General features: G+C 37.0%; 1 protein-coding gene across 1 annotated transcript; it reads right to left on the bottom strand.

The window, feature by feature from the left end:
• Window positions 1–1,492: 1,492 nt before the first annotated feature.
• On the bottom strand, window positions 1,493–14,246 carry LOC146673551 (uncharacterized). Its single transcript, XM_085402075.1, has 28 exons — window positions 14,088–14,246; window positions 13,727–13,785; window positions 13,405–13,554; window positions 12,468–12,599; window positions 12,214–12,237; window positions 10,960–11,958; window positions 10,718–10,857; window positions 10,355–10,556; window positions 10,137–10,253; window positions 9,816–10,015; window positions 9,643–9,733; window positions 8,875–9,552; window positions 8,509–8,579; window positions 8,255–8,413; window positions 8,106–8,147; window positions 7,925–8,017; window positions 7,711–7,785; window positions 7,530–7,618; window positions 7,338–7,440; window positions 7,130–7,246; window positions 6,889–7,040; window positions 6,622–6,771; window positions 5,481–5,538; window positions 5,257–5,385; window positions 3,874–3,960; window positions 3,564–3,658; window positions 3,409–3,451; window positions 1,493–3,204 (listed from the first exon to the last, which is right to left on the bottom strand). The coding sequence occupies exons 2-28, from the start codon at window positions 13,740–13,742 to the stop codon at window positions 2,896–2,898; spliced, it is 4,521 nt and encodes a 1,506-aa protein (XP_085258201.1). The 5' UTR covers window positions 13,743–13,785; window positions 14,088–14,246; the 3' UTR covers window positions 1,493–2,895.
• Window positions 14,247–16,412: the final 2,166 nt, after the last annotated feature.

Below are 16,412 nucleotides of genomic sequence, written 5' to 3'. Positions count from 1 at the left end.
CGTGTGGGTCATTTATATATAAAACTAAAATAGTTTTATGGTATTTTAATATTAAACTAATAGAATACTATTATACTTTATTATAACTCTGACTCTCCTATGTCTTAATGATAAAGTTTTGATATTGATAAGTGCTACACTGCTTTTCCTCTCACACCACAGGCTTATCCACAGCAGTTGTGTTACTTGTATTTTGTATTTGTAACCTCTTCATGTTTTCCTATATTATTATTTACTCTGCCTTGGTAAAATCAGTCACTAGGCTGCTGGTACATTAGTTGGCCAGAGATTTCCAAATTCATTCCTTACGTGAATGAGTAAACCCTGGGTTAACTTAGAGAGCTGATAATCAGCTTTGTGTGATCATTTATCCCGATCACCACTGTTAGGGTAAGAGAATCCAGATAAGGCAAAGATGCCCTGGGTGTGCTGAACTTTCTTTCCAATTCAAGTGTATAATCGCAGCTACAGTGGCTCCTATAAGACATGTTTTAGGCAACTAAGAACAGAAGTAATCTGGACTGCAGCATATGTTGCTCTAAAAGCTTTATAAACCTTTCAGCATTCATAGTTCCTTCTAAAACATGCAAGCTGCCCTTACTGCGCTTACGCACCTTCATACCATAAGAGATGCTGGCTTTTAAACTAAGCGCTGATAACACACTGGAAAGTCATCCTCCGTTTTAGCACCGGGAAAGCAGCGTCCATGATTACCAAAAATAATGTATATTTGGACCATTATGAGCAAAGAACACTTGCCCACTATGAAACAGTTCATTTCAAATGAGTCTTTACCCACAAGACATGACGGCACTTCTGGACTATGTTTAAATATGCATCATAGAGCTTTAGTTGGCATCTGCAGGTGGCACAGTGGATTGTGTTAACCTACAGAGATTTCTGGAAGTATTCCTGGGCCATTTAGTAATGTTAGAGATACAATCAGATGAGTGATGCAGTTTGTTCTCAGGGCTCGAAGACCATGGAAATCTAATGAATGTCTTCACCCTAGTCGCTTACACACAAAGACATCTTCAGTTTCTCTGACTCTTTTGTTGATGATGTACAGTAGGTGACATGAATGAGTTGAAGGGAAGTTATGAACTGTTTCTGACAAATAACACCAGGAACCTTTTCTATGTAGCTGACAGCTGGTAACTGTGCAGGGGCGGGTCTAGCAAAGTTTTGCCAGGGGGCCAGGTAGGGCATTAACAGGGACCAAAGTTTTTATCTGATGTAAAATGTATAGAAATCATACATATACCAACAAGACAGTGTACATCACTGTCACAACAGCGTGTGTTTTCATTCAAACTGACAGACAGAAGCGAGGCTGCCATATCGCGCCATCGGCCCCTCTGGCCAACACCAGTAGGCGGTAGGTGAAGTGTCTTGCCCAAGGATATTAACAGAATATTAACGATATTAACGATATTAACAGAATTAAATTTTAAAAAGAAAACAGCTTTATTGACTAAATGCTGGGAAAAAAAGATCAATACAGATCAAATCATCTAAGAGGAAAACTGACAGACAGAAACTGTAAATACAGTGAGGGGGATGTAGACAGTATATACACACAACACCCACACTCATACTAATTTGTGAGCTTAAATACATGAATATCTCTATGTCAACACAATGTATATGCTAGAAAAGAAATAGCATGAAGTTCACACTGCTTTGGTTGCTGTGTGTTTTGTAACACTGGCATGATGTTTATGGTGAGGTTGGAGTTTAGGCTACAGTGAAACTGCATTACTCCTGTTGTTTTTGAGGTATTAACAAATGGAGCATCAGTGAGAAAAGAAAAAAAACATTTGTCATAAAAAATGTTAAGAAATACATCCCCTGTAATTGATAAATGTGTTTGTTTAGCATTTTTTTAAAATTTATAAATATATTCTTTATGTGTGTCGAACATCAGAAAGTAGAAAAAACTAGAGCTGCTCTGCTGATGGGAGGGGATGAAGCCCACCCACCAGTCTCTGTCTCTAGCTTTCTCTCATCTATGTGCCAGTAATCATTAAAGTAAAATGTTTATATATTATTTCTATCTATTTAAATAATGTTTGTTTAATTACACTTTGAATTCCAGTGTTTCAGTGAGTGGATAGTCTATTTTGGTCTTTACAGTCCACAGCAAAAATAATAATGAGAGAGTGCAACATTTTGTTTCATGCATTCACAGTTGTATCATAAGCATTAATTCAATAAATACAAGTCCTAAAGACTCTGGTTAATAGAAAAATGTGAATCCTTGTGACTGGCTATGCTTCGAAGCAGCAGGTAAAACACCTGCCGAAACTGCAGTACCAACACTTCATTTAGTTGCAGTCATGTGCCCTGTGTGCTTTGAACCAGGCTTTGGAGCAGTGTTTCAAAACATCTGTGCTCCAGAAGCTTAACACAGTGTTGAAATGTCTGTTTCGTAGGCATGACAAAGACACCAAGGAAAAGACAGAGAGATGAGCCTGGGAACAGGAAGGGAGAAAATACAGGGATAAGGTACAACAAAGGTATTCACGTAGACAGAGCATTAAGGCCAGACACAGACAGGGCGCTCAGGAATCAGAGGTAGACAAATGGATACTGACTGGTAAATGGACTAGTTCTTCAAGTCTGAGCATTTAAAATGATTTTGCACAATTTACTTCATCCATACACTTGTTAAAAATGCTTTTCCTATGTAAGTGTATTCTATCTTACATGTACATGCTTTCACATTCATATAAAAGCAACTTGGGGTTACTATCTTGCCCCAGGATATTTGGCATGCAGGACTGCAGCAGATGAGGATTAAACCAAAAACCTGATTAGTTGGTGACCTGGTTAACCTCCTGAGCCACAGCCACCCAAAAGACAGACTGAAGAGAAACAAACATAAACCAGAAATCAAGTACTTATAAAGTTAGGGCCTGAAAGGTTAAGGTCAGGAATTTCATTTTCTTTCTTGAACATGGCTAAGATTTCTTTAGAAATTGTAAGTTCTGTCTCAGCGCTGTCACTGTCATCGCTTTTTTGATATACAAATGTGACATTTTCTCCTTGGGAATCGTCATGGTGACCACCCTCCTGGATCTGCATGTCATGCAGGGTTTCTTCTTCTTCCAATTTGACCTCATGAAGGTCAATTTTTCCATCCAAGTCCTTGTTGTAGCAAAAAGCAGCCGCAGCTTTGCAGTCACTTTGAAAAGTGTTTTCCTGCAGAAAAAAAGGACAAAGTGTTGACAGTATTAATACTATTACATGTAAAATACAAAACAATGCTCGTACATCACAGACTTTGCCTTCCTCTTTTTTTAACTTGCAAGTTGAAACTCACACACAAGGACACTCGAGTGTAGATTTTTATACAAAGTGTTTTGCTATGTAATTTTTAGTGTGTCTGTGTGTGTTTTCTCTTACATCTTCTATTTGTCCAGAATCACCAGCTGTTGTCTCTCTTGTACTGATTAAGAAAAAGCAAAAATACAAACGTGAGTAATTATCCTTTGCCACACTCAGTCAGCAAAATCAGATTAAACTGTGAGTAAACCTACAATGTAAACAATGGAACTTACATTTCCATGCCTTTGTAAGATGTGCCCTCCAGAAGTATAGATTCAGCTTGGTATCTGCACATTTTCCCGCTGCTTTGCAACCATCGAATCAAAACCTTAACAACAATAAAGTTAAAGTTACCACCTTTAAGCTGTATTTCTTGTATAGATGTTCACTTGAAGTTCTGCAGTTTTCATTCTCCGTTCAAGAAATTAATTATAGTAAAAACCACATGTCCTAAATTATGCTTGTCTGTTTCTGACACATATAATTCGTTCAGAATATCTACAACATTTTTTCAATCTTTGATCTTTTTTGTTCTCGGCTCACCTCTGGCAAAATGACCTCTCTAAGGTATAGCTGCTCCTCCACTGGCGTTGACAGAATTCTTTCAAGTCTTTGGATCATTTCTTCTGTCTGGAATACCAAAAAGGACAGAAGACATGGGGTAAAAGCATAGGACACAGGTTGCATGTCTGGTGCACTGTCACTGTCAGCTCGAATATGCTCCCACTCCCACAGAGCTAAATGTATTATTGGTCATGTTTCTTGCCTGCCTGATTAATGTTGTCAAGTTTGTGTCATGCCTCCGTCTTGTCATGTTTTCTTGTTTATTGTAAAAGTCCAGTTTTCATGTCTTTTTGTTTTTGGTTTACATTTCCTGTGCATCATTATGTTCATCCTCGTCAGCTGTTTCCTCATGTGTCTCCACTCCCCCTGATCACCTTATGTGCATGTTTAAGTCCTTTGTCTCTTACTGTTCTTTGTCAGGTTGTCTGACATAGTTTTCCCTCATTTCACTGTGTTTCATAGCATTCCTAGATACTCTGTGTTCATAGTTTTTCATAGTTGTTTTCACAGAGTGTCATAGTCTTTTAATTTACACAGTGTTCTTAGTCCCCTTAGTTTTCCCAGTTTCGGTGTGTCTCTAGTGTTATTCTCATGCCATCAGCCACAATAAAGGCTCACTTTATTTTTGGAAACTTAGTTGTGTCTCCACCGTGTCTGCTTTTGGGTCTACCTCATCTACACACCCCGCCGTGACACAATTTACTGGTTAAGAAAATGTCCAACAAAGTTTTTCTTGCCACCATCACCAAGTAAAAGTAAAATTTGCTTGTATAGTGCAATGTATAGAACTAATGAAATAAATGTAAAAAACAATAAACAATTGTCACAAAGTGTCTTAAAGTCATTTAAAATACATGGTAGTAAAATGAATATAAAACTATATATTTTTGTAGTATTACCATCCCATTACTAAGCCTTAGAATGGCTTATTTCAGTGTTATTATGCAGATGTTGCCACGCAGTTAGAGTTTTGGCTTATTAGTTATGTTAATCCTGATATGGATACATTCATCCATCCACTTATTTAACTACATATTCTGTTTACTGTCACAGCAGGGCTAGAGGCCCCAGCTGAGGGGGGGCAAATGTTGGGTAGACTTTTTGCAGATTAATAGTTGAAGGGCATGATATAAAATCTGTTTTTTTGAATTTGTTTCTGTTCAGTGCACTGCAGTTCAGTTTTTATGCATATAGAACCAAATCACAACAACAGTTGCTTCAAGACACTTTATATTTTTTAATGTAAAGATCCTGAAATGTTTAGGTTATGTAAACATACTTGAGTGAAAAACTACAGATTACTATGGATGCTAAACTCAAGTTGTAAGTGTGAATAAGATCATAAACACTGAATATACATACCTTTATGTCACTGAATAAAGTAAAATGTTCACTGTAATGTTTGCGAAGTTCAGGATCAAATTCTCTGTGATTCCACAGATACATCCGATTGGAGAGAACAAGTCCACTCTGCAGTTTTCTTTCCAAATCCTGTAATATTAGAATATAAAATGTGATTTAAATGTATGGTAGCTGATAACATGACATACAGGTTAGTGAAGAAACGTTAGAATGCATTAAATCACCTTAATTTCTTCATCTGAAAGGATTTCTGTAACTGTAACAGCCTCCAGCATGTCACCTCTGTTTGAGACAAAAGCATTGCCCATGAGCCTTAAATTAACCACAATCTGCAACATTTGTATTTAAATCTTTATACTGTACAGGTCAGATGTTTACCTACACTTATGGTTGTCATGGTAATTTGTGGATTCTAAAGATTTTTTTTTTTAACTGTTCTGCTTCCAGGGTAAAATAATCATACAAAATAATCTTAATGATAATACTTTATTGATCCTTAAGGAAATTATGTGGGTTACAGTTGTTTCAACAAATACAAAAATTGGGTGCACTAGTTTTAATTTATTTTGGTATTTTCTTTTAGCCGCACAGAATCAAAATTCTGACTTGATATTTGAGTATTGGAAAAATTAGTAGAGTTCTTAAGCCTAATGACTTTGCTTGGAGCTCTTTACCCAGCTCTTTAGCATAGTCCAAAAAATTTAAGTTTGAGGATTTAGGGAGGCCATTCCAAAAGCTTAATATTAGACTGTTTTATGTATTCCAAAATGAGTTGTGATGTGTTTTTGGCCACAATGCTTGACCTTTGGCATAATGTTCTTGGTTTTTGGCTTTTTAGTCCTCCAAACACATTTTTTCCTAAATAGCTCAGTGTTACGGCCCTAGCAGGGACTCCATTTTAAAAGACCATCGCAAGTTGTGTAAATTTACAATTCTCCTTCTTATATCTTCACTTAGACTTTCTCATTATTCGGAGTATTGGTCAGTCCAATAAGTGCTGTCAAATAAATTACTTTTGGGTGATCAGAAATGAGAAGGTAATAGGCCTTAGCCTTGACAAGGTAAATAGCATCATAAAACCTTGACAACCACTTGTTTAAACACTTTAGTATATGTCTATATTTGAGCCCTTATGTACAATTTTGACTCTGTGGACCAGAGAAAATCTAAAATAAAAATTGTGCACTACAAGTCATTCAAGATATTTGTGATGCAATCATTCCACCCTGGAAAAAGAATAGTTTAAAGAAATCATTACCAAACCACAAAATTACACAAAATTAAATGTTAATGCTTATGATGACCATATGTAAACTTACAACAACAGTATGACAGTAACTGATATTCAAATCAAGAGTTTCTTACACATTAGTTGTAAGGTTGCATCCGCAAACAAAACCCTTTGATTCCCAGTCTTTCGAGTCTCCCTCCACACCAGCACACTCAAAATGCAGACATTTTTTGCAGACAGTGCACAGTAGCCACATACATTGATTTCTGTGGTCATGAAAAACACTGTAGAAAATCAAAGTGAATTTTAAATTTCTACCATGTTTTAAAAAAAAGAATAACTTTCATTCTCAAATGTTTGATACATAAATAATGTTTAGTTGTCAGTGTTGTTATGCACACCTGGTTTTCCCAGTCACTCTCTGGAACAAGCATGCCTTTATTTGCATGGCCATGCAATGAATCCCTGAGTCGGTCTGTTCAACTCCAGCTTCTTGTATTTCCATTTCTTTCTGTCGAATCTTCAACATGTCTTCCATAGTCGGTGGGAAATCCTAAATAACAAAACCCTTAATATTATCACACAATATTTCATATACTACCAGTAAATATTTTGTTATACTCAGATATCTATTTCTCTAACCTCAGCTTTCACATTTTTCAGCATTTGTGTAGCGTGGTGCAGACGAAGAATCCTGCACTCACTAAGCGTCAGAGCATCATCAGTGACCTTGTGATGTAGGACTTCATTTTCTGCAGCCTAGTTTGAAATAAAATTAACAATGATGACCCAACACGTGAGCAACCAATAAATCATGCAAAAGTAGCAGCTCCCAGGACAGCAAACTCACCGAACACACAAAAACACCACAATTAACGGAGTCCTCCTGCTTCCACTGTGGAGGATATTTGACTGTCCAACCTTGAAGCCCACCAGAAAACCTGAAGACGTTTCTAAAAAAGAGAGTGGCAGCAGTTCAGCTCCATCAGTATCGCATTCATTTACCTGCAAACTAAAACTGTAGCACAAAATCTCCTTTTACCTGAGCAGGTCCATGTCATCATCACTGATGCTGCTGGAAGTCATCAGTGAGTCGTATATTCTAATCTGTTTGGCTTTGAAGTCAAACACCTACAAACATATATAATCTTAAATGCTCAGAAAAATATAAAAAGAGTAAATGTTATAGGCTGAAATCTCTTTCCTAAAATGTTTTGGCTCACCCAAAGGATGAAATGGTTGCCTGTCTCTGGTGAAGAATGACCCACAATTCTGGGAAGGAATATCTTTTCTGAGTCCTGTAGCACAAACGTAACAGTTGTAGGTGCACACGGGTCATGTAGCATGTAGAAAACAGTATTGTTTTTGTAAATTTATGTTTGGGATTTTTTGTTTATTTATTGTTTTTATGTTTTTAATTATGCAAAAAGGACCTACTGGAATGCATTTGGCAACTTCATCACTGACTGCTCCAGATTTGGTCCATTCCCGGTGCCACAAAGTGAAATCAAAGGTGCCTAAAGCACCACACTGTCAAATAGAACATCTCATTAAGCATTTCATAAATACTCATTGACCAATGAAAATATCATAAAGGAAACAAATGAAAATGAGTCACCTTGTTTTCTTGAGCGAGCTGCCCCACCCGATAGTTAACAGCCTGGAATGTTTACGAAAACAAGATTTGTGGCTGGCAGATGATTTCTTAACAAACAAAGCTCTTAATTGTGGTAAAAAACAAAAACAATTTTATTTTTCAGCACTTACATCATCTGTCAACCACGGCGATGACAATGATGACTGAAGCAACAAGTCTAGTGTGCAAACGCTGCTAATGTCTTTTATTGAGACTGGAAATCTTCGTGAAACATAAGCCAGGGCTTGAGTTTCATCACGGGATCCAGAGAGTAGCTGATTGAGTTTCTCCTTTATGCGCACAGAAAGATAGCATACTAACTCTTAAGAACTTTAATAGTGTTCCGTATGTCAACATCAAAGTGCAATACGAGGGGTTTTTTTACCTTCTCATCATCACTTGTGGCATATAATTGCGATATGGATGAGGATTTCACCACACTGTGTTCCTCCCATTCTAAAAAACAAAACAAAACTTAGTAATGATCTATCGTCTAAACAACGCATTTCATGTTTTTCAAGCACTCAAACTGTTTGCTTACTACAAGGCTCGATCTCAAAAATTCATACAATTTTTTTCCCCAAACACACTAACACAAAAAACCAACGCCATTGACTAAGGGATCCGGGGAATAACCCAATAGCCTTCTCACTAGATGACATCCTGTACCTTCCCAGCCAAAGACACCTGTGCTTACAAAACTGTGATAATTTTATTAGTTATTATTATATCATATATCAGTCAAACCTACCAGCAGTATGAAATCCCAACATCCCATGCAGTCCAACAGACAATTGTGTGTTGCCCAAAGCCTCCATCTCAGCCTTAAATGTCCTGTTAATTTTTTCATTGTGTAGTTCAATCAACACTCTCACAGTCTGTTTGAAGTGGGATTCATTCATTTGGCACAAAGATTGCCAAATGGATTCAAGCTCTTGATTGAACTGTTTTGCTACTGCAGAGTTGACCTCTCGTCGAAGTGTTGGGCAGATGACGAGGCTTCTTAAATCATCTTCTGGATGCCTTGGATTTATTTGGTGGAATTGATCATACAGTGAATACCTGTCAGATGTCCTTGTGATTGGATGTACTGCTGGTATTCCATTTATATTTTGCTGTAACTTCACTGGTAATGGAAATCTGAGGTTCTTCACCCATTGCATTTCAACCTTTAGTTCATTTTTGGTTGCTAGTTTTAGATTATCTGTGGTTGGTGCACAAAGTCTTCCATCGTGTGGCTTAAAAAACATCTGATTAGTTTGGTCATTAGTGTGGCTGGCAACCTCACCAGCCATGTCAGAAATGTAACAGGTTGGAACGTGCTTAAAACTTAGCAAGCCATCTGCATGGTCCCTTGCTGACTCCATCCAGAAAAGAAAATTGATATAATAAACAACACCATGGACACAGGAGAAATGAAGTACACCACCTAAAAAATATATAAATTACAAAAAATTATGTGTCAAAAGTACTTTTTTAAAAATTTGAGGATGTTCAAAGAGAAAAAAAAACTCATCACCTGTTTTTTGAAGTTTCTTGGAAAGTTTTGGGTGTAGTTCCTTGAATCCATTAATCATACCCAGTGCATTCTGGGATTCTTTTTTCTGGTTCTATAAAAAGAAAGATCCACAGTAACAATGACAAAAGTAAATGTTAAAAAAAACCAACAAATATAAATTTGATTAGTTTTACCTTCTCTGAGTCAGTGGTTTGAAGTATTATGTCTTCAATTATTTGTTCTGGTGAATGTTTGTTCTGATCATTTTTTTCTTTCAGTGCCTTTTTAATCTCAGTTTTTGGAAGGATATCCCTCAATCTAGTGTGCTTTCCCATCCATGGTGCCATAGTAGACTGGTGAACAGATTTGCAGTATGGGTTTGCAACAGATGTTCCTATTTGGAAGACACAGTCTTTTGATTTGTACAAATATTCATAATAGAGACAGTGTTGTGCTTTATAATTCTAGACGGTCCTAAAACTATTGTCGTGTAAAGTTCTCACACTATAACAAACCTGCTATAAGGCCTTCTGCTATGAGTGATTTGTCCAGATCTGTCCATGCCTTGACGATATCCACTTCAAGATCCTTGTCAGATATGGTATCTGGATCTGGCCTTTCAAATGATCCAACTTCAAATGAAATTAAACACAGTTAACAATGCAGTTTTATCAAATTCTTCACCGAAATTTAGTAGTTTACACATTTCCAAGAGAAAAGACATTGTCCTTACGAGGTACATCAAAGCCTAGTTTCCAGTTGCCATCTGCCACAACCACAGCTGGGTGGTGTCCACACTGGTAGCAAAAGAAGTTGAAGTCAAAGTCTGATAATGACAAAAAGTGGTGGAATGCCTTCTCCACCATTTGGTGTTGGTAGCGATTGTCATTAAGTACTGACAGAGTGTCCAGCATACGTCCACTGGTTGTCTTGTTCTGCAATTAAACAACATATAGAATTGGCTTTCAATGTCCAAACATGTTGAGATTAATTTTCTCAAAATATGGATATGTTTTGTTATTGTTGTTATTTGTAATAAACTTCCTTAATGCACTTTCCAAATAGTGGTTCCACAATTCATTGTTAGTTGGCTTACCTCCAAACCTGACAGCAGGAGTTCACATAGAGGTAGTGTTAATAAGATGTGGTTGTTAAAATTGTGGAAACCAGAGGAATACTCCTGAAATCTCACAGTGTTAGCACACCGTGGGCACTCTTTCATAGCAACGGAGACACCTGATAATTAAAGAAAAGTACTTTGTAATAGGTTGAAGATAGTTGTATGCCAAAGGCATACACATAACACTGTTTGCATGTTTTGTTGTTGTTGTGACTTACCTTTATGGAAATTGCTAAGACCATATATCACAGCTTGGTTGGTGATAACTTTTGGGGCGTTAAGCTGAGGAGGGGTCGGCCCTGGACAGTAGGGACAGGTGTTTTCCCAAGGAACAAAAGATGGCGGTGGTTTTTTCTCTTGAGTGCCTAACTTCAGGTCCTTCGGACGTGGAATACGCTTTTTGGTGTAAATATATTCTGTCATTCTACATATTTTTGCTGTGGATATATTTTTTGATGTCTCACTAATAATGCTGTTCTCTGATGTCTCCTGGAAAATCCACCACATTCCCATCATTACGTGGATACATTGCTGAGATCGTTCTGTTCCCTGACACTGGCAATTCCATTTTCTAGTTACTGAATCAAATGTCACCCTTGTCCTCTGGAACTGACACCAGTGGTCAGTTTCATTTGTAAAAACTGAGAAAAAATACCACTGTTGTGAGGGCCCCTGATCTTCATAACATACAGGAAATACGCTATCAACACCACATTGTTTGGCAGCACAGTCGAGCGCCTCACATTTTGCGCCCCACTCAGATGACATTAGCCCTCTGCTAAACATGTCCTGAAGTGATTTTGATGTAAGGACTGCTGGCTTAACATATGGCTTGGCATTTTTTGTTCTTTCTAAATGAACACATTCTTTTCCCGGATTTCCCGAAAATCGAGCCATCTGCATGAACCTGCGACACTTCTCAACCTCACAGTCTATTTGTGGTGGATTAGCAGACTTCATGACGTGAATTGGAAAAGCTGGACTGTGTTGTGTTTCTGTGTGTTCTGGTGTGACATAAATGCCATTTATAACATCAATACATGTCATCGGTGCAGAGTCCAGGTGATGTACTTCTCTGATGGGTCTTTTTATGTGTGGCTGTTTACTTATCATAGCTGTGCAGGGGGTGCATAAAAATTGTTCGGGCTTTGAATCTGAGTCCTCTGGGGAATCATCACTAATGTTTTCAGCCTTTCTTTTTAAAGAGCTTGGAGTTTCTATGCAAAAACAGAACAAAAAACCAGCTGTTAATCACATCATTCTAAAATCTAATAAAGATGCTTTTGTTTCATTCTGAAAATAAATTATTGCCATGAACTGATGTTGCTTTTTTCAAGGTATAGGCACAAGAGTGGGTTCAAAAATGGGGAACAACTACGGCAGTGAGGTAATTGCATCACTGTTATCTATCTATCTGTATATCAAAGTATAACAGTATAATCATAAAATACTTCAGCCTAGTGTTAAATTACCTTGTTTTTTGCTTGATTTGATACCTGCAGAATAAAGAAATTGAAAAAATAAGTCACAAAGTATGTTTTATATTGTTATAATAATATGGATGTCTTTTCATTTAAATTTAACTTTAAAGACCTCTATAAAAAAGAACATGCTTTAATGATGTCGTGCATCTTCACTAAAAGACTACAGCTATTCTCCCCCTTCTTGGTAGTTATATGCTGAGAAGATCTGTGAATATTTGCGGATGCCATAGCAGAACTCTTACCATGTCTGTCTTTTAAATGTTTTGAGAAGATAGAAGATCGTGTTAAAATTGCAAAGTTACACAACGGACAATGATAATGGCTTCTCTTTGCTCCTTTGACATCCTTGCAATAGCAGGCCACCACAAATTTCTCTGAAAAAAAAGCGAGTAAATGCTTTTCAGTACATGAAATGGTTAATACAAAGTCACCTAGTCAGTGACACCTTGGGGAGAAAGGCATACTGGCAATCCAGGGACCAAAAAAGCCAGTTGAAAAGAAAAAGTATTCATACTGGATATTTGCACTGATATGGACTAGGCAATATGTTAGGAATGAAAGGCTGGCACAACATTTTAATGGCACTGAAAATAATCAACCAAGGGCTCTACTCTGATACATATTTCTTTAATTATTTTGAGCAACGCACATAAACTAATACACATTTTATCACACACAGCATGACAAACATCCAAATTGGCCAAAATATTTTTTTTCTGGAGACACACATACACACACTAGACTAGGCTTCGAAAAGGGACATGCAAATAATAAGAGCAGAATGAGATTATGTGGGTTTATCCATGTGGGGCAGACCTACAAATATTAAACTAGACTAAACACACATCATTGGACTCTGTAACTTTTTATACACCACAATTCATATTTACACAGCTGTGCACCTATAATTCCTGGCATATGATTTAGAAATAGCACTGTTAATACTCGTGTCCCTTTTTTCTTAAGAGAAGACTAAAAAGGAACACAAGCAGATTACTAACAGCAAACAAATTAAGCCAAATAAACAAATATGCCTCGAGAAAATCAGGGGAATTATAAACTGATTTAAATAATGACAAACTAATAACCAAGACAAACATTTAAATACTTAATTGAAGAATAGTGTAGTGTGTAGTAATCCCCAAGTCCACTTTGTTTACACATACATCTAGTCCTTACCTTGTTTCTTTTCCAAAAAATAAATTCCATCTTTGAGATGCTTTTTGTGAAGGTGATCCTTGTTTGCACGTTCTTTCTTTTGACAAAACACACATTTATCACCAGCAAGGGCCATCAGTGATGCAACATCACTGAATACCTGATGTGCACCTGTGAAGAACAGAAACGACAAAATTTATACAGAAAGTAAACGCTCTGAAACATTTTAGGTTTTCAAATACCGGAAATTTTTTTTTTCAGGTTTGATGCAAATGACTCAATATTGCACTTTAAAAATGTGAATTTGTGTTCTGTGTGAATTATTATGTGTTGAGCTTCTCACCTTCCTTTTTGTCCATGTTTTTAGAAGATGCAAACACACCCAGGAATCAAGAGAAGAGCCTGGAGACACATTAAACTAATTTAGAGAACAATGTTAGACAATTGGACTTAAGAATAGAAAGCTTGGTGTAGATGTAGATCAGCAGGCAATGCACCACTTATTCTATGTATACTCAGTGTTTGTGTATTTGGTTACATTCAAATTTCAGTATAAAATTCTTTACTGGTTAAAGCAATTGTAATTGTCACTTTAGAAAAAAAAAAGGTAAGTATACTAAGGTGCATGTTTTAGGACATCTTCAAAATTAACCTTTAATGTTTTCTAATATTTTTCTAACTGGGTCAGTATTTAAGGCACTTACCGTTGTTCTGAAGAGATCTCATAAAACACAAGCACTCTTCTAAGCATCAGGATGAAAAAAAAATTGTCCACTAAAAGATAAGAAAGTTTAAATTACACCAGCCGTTTCCCTTTTTAAAATAAATAAATAAAAGATGTCAGTCTCTTTAAGAACCACTCAGCTGGGACAGGTACAGTCAGCTGTTTTGCTATAGAATACCTGTCCAAACCTGCCAACAGTTTAAGCAACCACTGGGTGTGTCTATAAGGAGTGGCAACCTCTTTCATAGCAACACACACACATTGATTGTGAACCAGGAAGAGGTTTATTAAACAAAGAACAAAATTCTTCCTCTCTGACTGTGGATTGTAGATGAAGCTTCTCTTTCGCTTTATTTCTGTGCCTGTATTTTTTATGTATTTATTTATTGTCCATGGACCAGCAGATGGAGCAGAAGCGAGATGATCCGAGTAGGTACTAAAAGAAAAGGACTCAACGCTCTGTTTGTGATCTATTGTACTGCTATGTCAACACATTGTGGCTTTGTGTTTTGTATGTATGGCATATGTGACATTGAGACAAGGGTGTCACATTAGCCTTTACATTACCTTTACATTACCTGTCAGATTTTCAATGTGGTTTCATAACATGTAACATTCATGTTTTAAAAACTGACTTAAGATATGCTAATTAGTTAAATATTTATATATTATTTAATTATTTCTTTGCACATTTATAAAACTAAAGAAGATCTTATTTCTTGGAAATTGTGTTTATAATTTGCTCTCCTTCCACTTAATGGGACTGTAACATTTGCCTCTCAATAGTACTCCATAAAGCTCCGTAGCGGTTTTTTTTTTTTTGGTTTTTTTTTGTGTGTTTTAACCCTCTCCAGGCAGACGTTGCAGATTTGCAACAGTTAAAAACTAACAACCTGATTACTCCACATACATATTTTATGAGTTTCTTTTACTCACAAGTAAAACTCACTGCAGGACTTGGTTGTGCATTAGCAACAAAAAACTTAATTTGGGCCTGAGAGGATTAACTTCAAAATGTATGGTCGTGAAATTTAGCAAGCACCAAAACTACAACTTGTCAAAATGTCCTACAGTTCCTACCGTTCAGTTCTCTGAAGTCGTGGTTTCCTAATATCATGGAGCAAGGTTAATTCTAAAGTTGAGTGCCCCTGGGTGCTTACTTTTGCTAAAATTCCCTGTTAGTGTTGGCATAAAAGAGCAGATATTTAAATAACAACTGTAATAATTGTTGGAATTCTGTAGTTTGGTTTATTGATACATATTGTCACATCATCATTACGAAACAAAACTGGAAAGACATTAAGACATTATTCTTGTCCAACTGAATTTAATATATAATTTCGTGTCATAGCTAGTGTTCCTCTTTTCATTCATTTATTTACTTTCAGAATATTAAACAGGAAAGATAAAAGGAATACGCTGTGAATAACTTAAAACTTAAAACACTAAAACAAGGTGATGCGATATATCTGTGAAGGTTCTCAATCATCCAGGTCATCGTAGTCTAAGAATCTTGGAAAGAAAAGTGTCTGGACTTCTTTAAGTTGCTTGAAGATGTTTCACCTCTCATCCGAGAAGCTTCTTCAGTTCTAGGGTCAAATGGTGGAGAGTCCCAGATTAGCTTTGAGATCCCTTCGCAGACGCCACAACGCCCACTCACATCCTGGGCCATCTGACCTCAGGAAATAACATGATAGGGTGGGACTAGGTTCCACAATGAGCTCACCCAAAACCTTGGCTGATTGTGACCCACACCCGCTTTCACACCTTGGCTCATGTGATTAATTAGAGGATCATTTAGGGGATCATTGTCCCTCTCGGTGGGTTACTCCCACAGGGCTTATAACTGGGACTCACCACCATTTGACCTTAGAACTGAAGAAGCTTCTCGGATGAGAGGTGAAACATCTTCAAGCAACTTAAAGAAGTCCAGACTTTTCTTTCCAAGCTACTTGGAAAAGGTGGATGCGATCAATTCCTAAAGGTTATGTCATATGACACACAAGCACTGATGCACACTGAGAAGCACCGAGAAATCTTTCAATTCATGCTGTGAACATGAACTCAAGACCCCTGACCTCTGAATTGTCATTCATTGCCCTGACAACAACTAGACATAACACAGAAGAGGAAGCACTTTCTGCACTCACTCGAAAGAGCACCATCAGCAGTATTAGTTTGTTTTCTAACAACAAAATCTCAACTCAAGAGGAAAAACTTCAAGGCCAATATCAAAACAAGGCTTACTTGTTTTGACATTGAAAGTAGATTTGTGTGTGTTAGAAGAAGCTTCGCTGGAATTTCT

Source organism: Rhamphochromis longiceps, linkage group LG3, assembly GCF_057381845.1.
Source record: "Rhamphochromis longiceps isolate RC_006_pf linkage group LG3, R_longiceps_female_GT1.1, whole genome shotgun sequence".
NCBI classification, from domain to species: Eukaryota; Metazoa; Chordata; class Actinopteri; order Cichliformes; family Cichlidae; genus Rhamphochromis; species Rhamphochromis longiceps.
The sequence above is the reverse complement of the archived record's forward strand: the minus strand, read 5'-3'. Positions and strand labels throughout refer to the sequence as shown.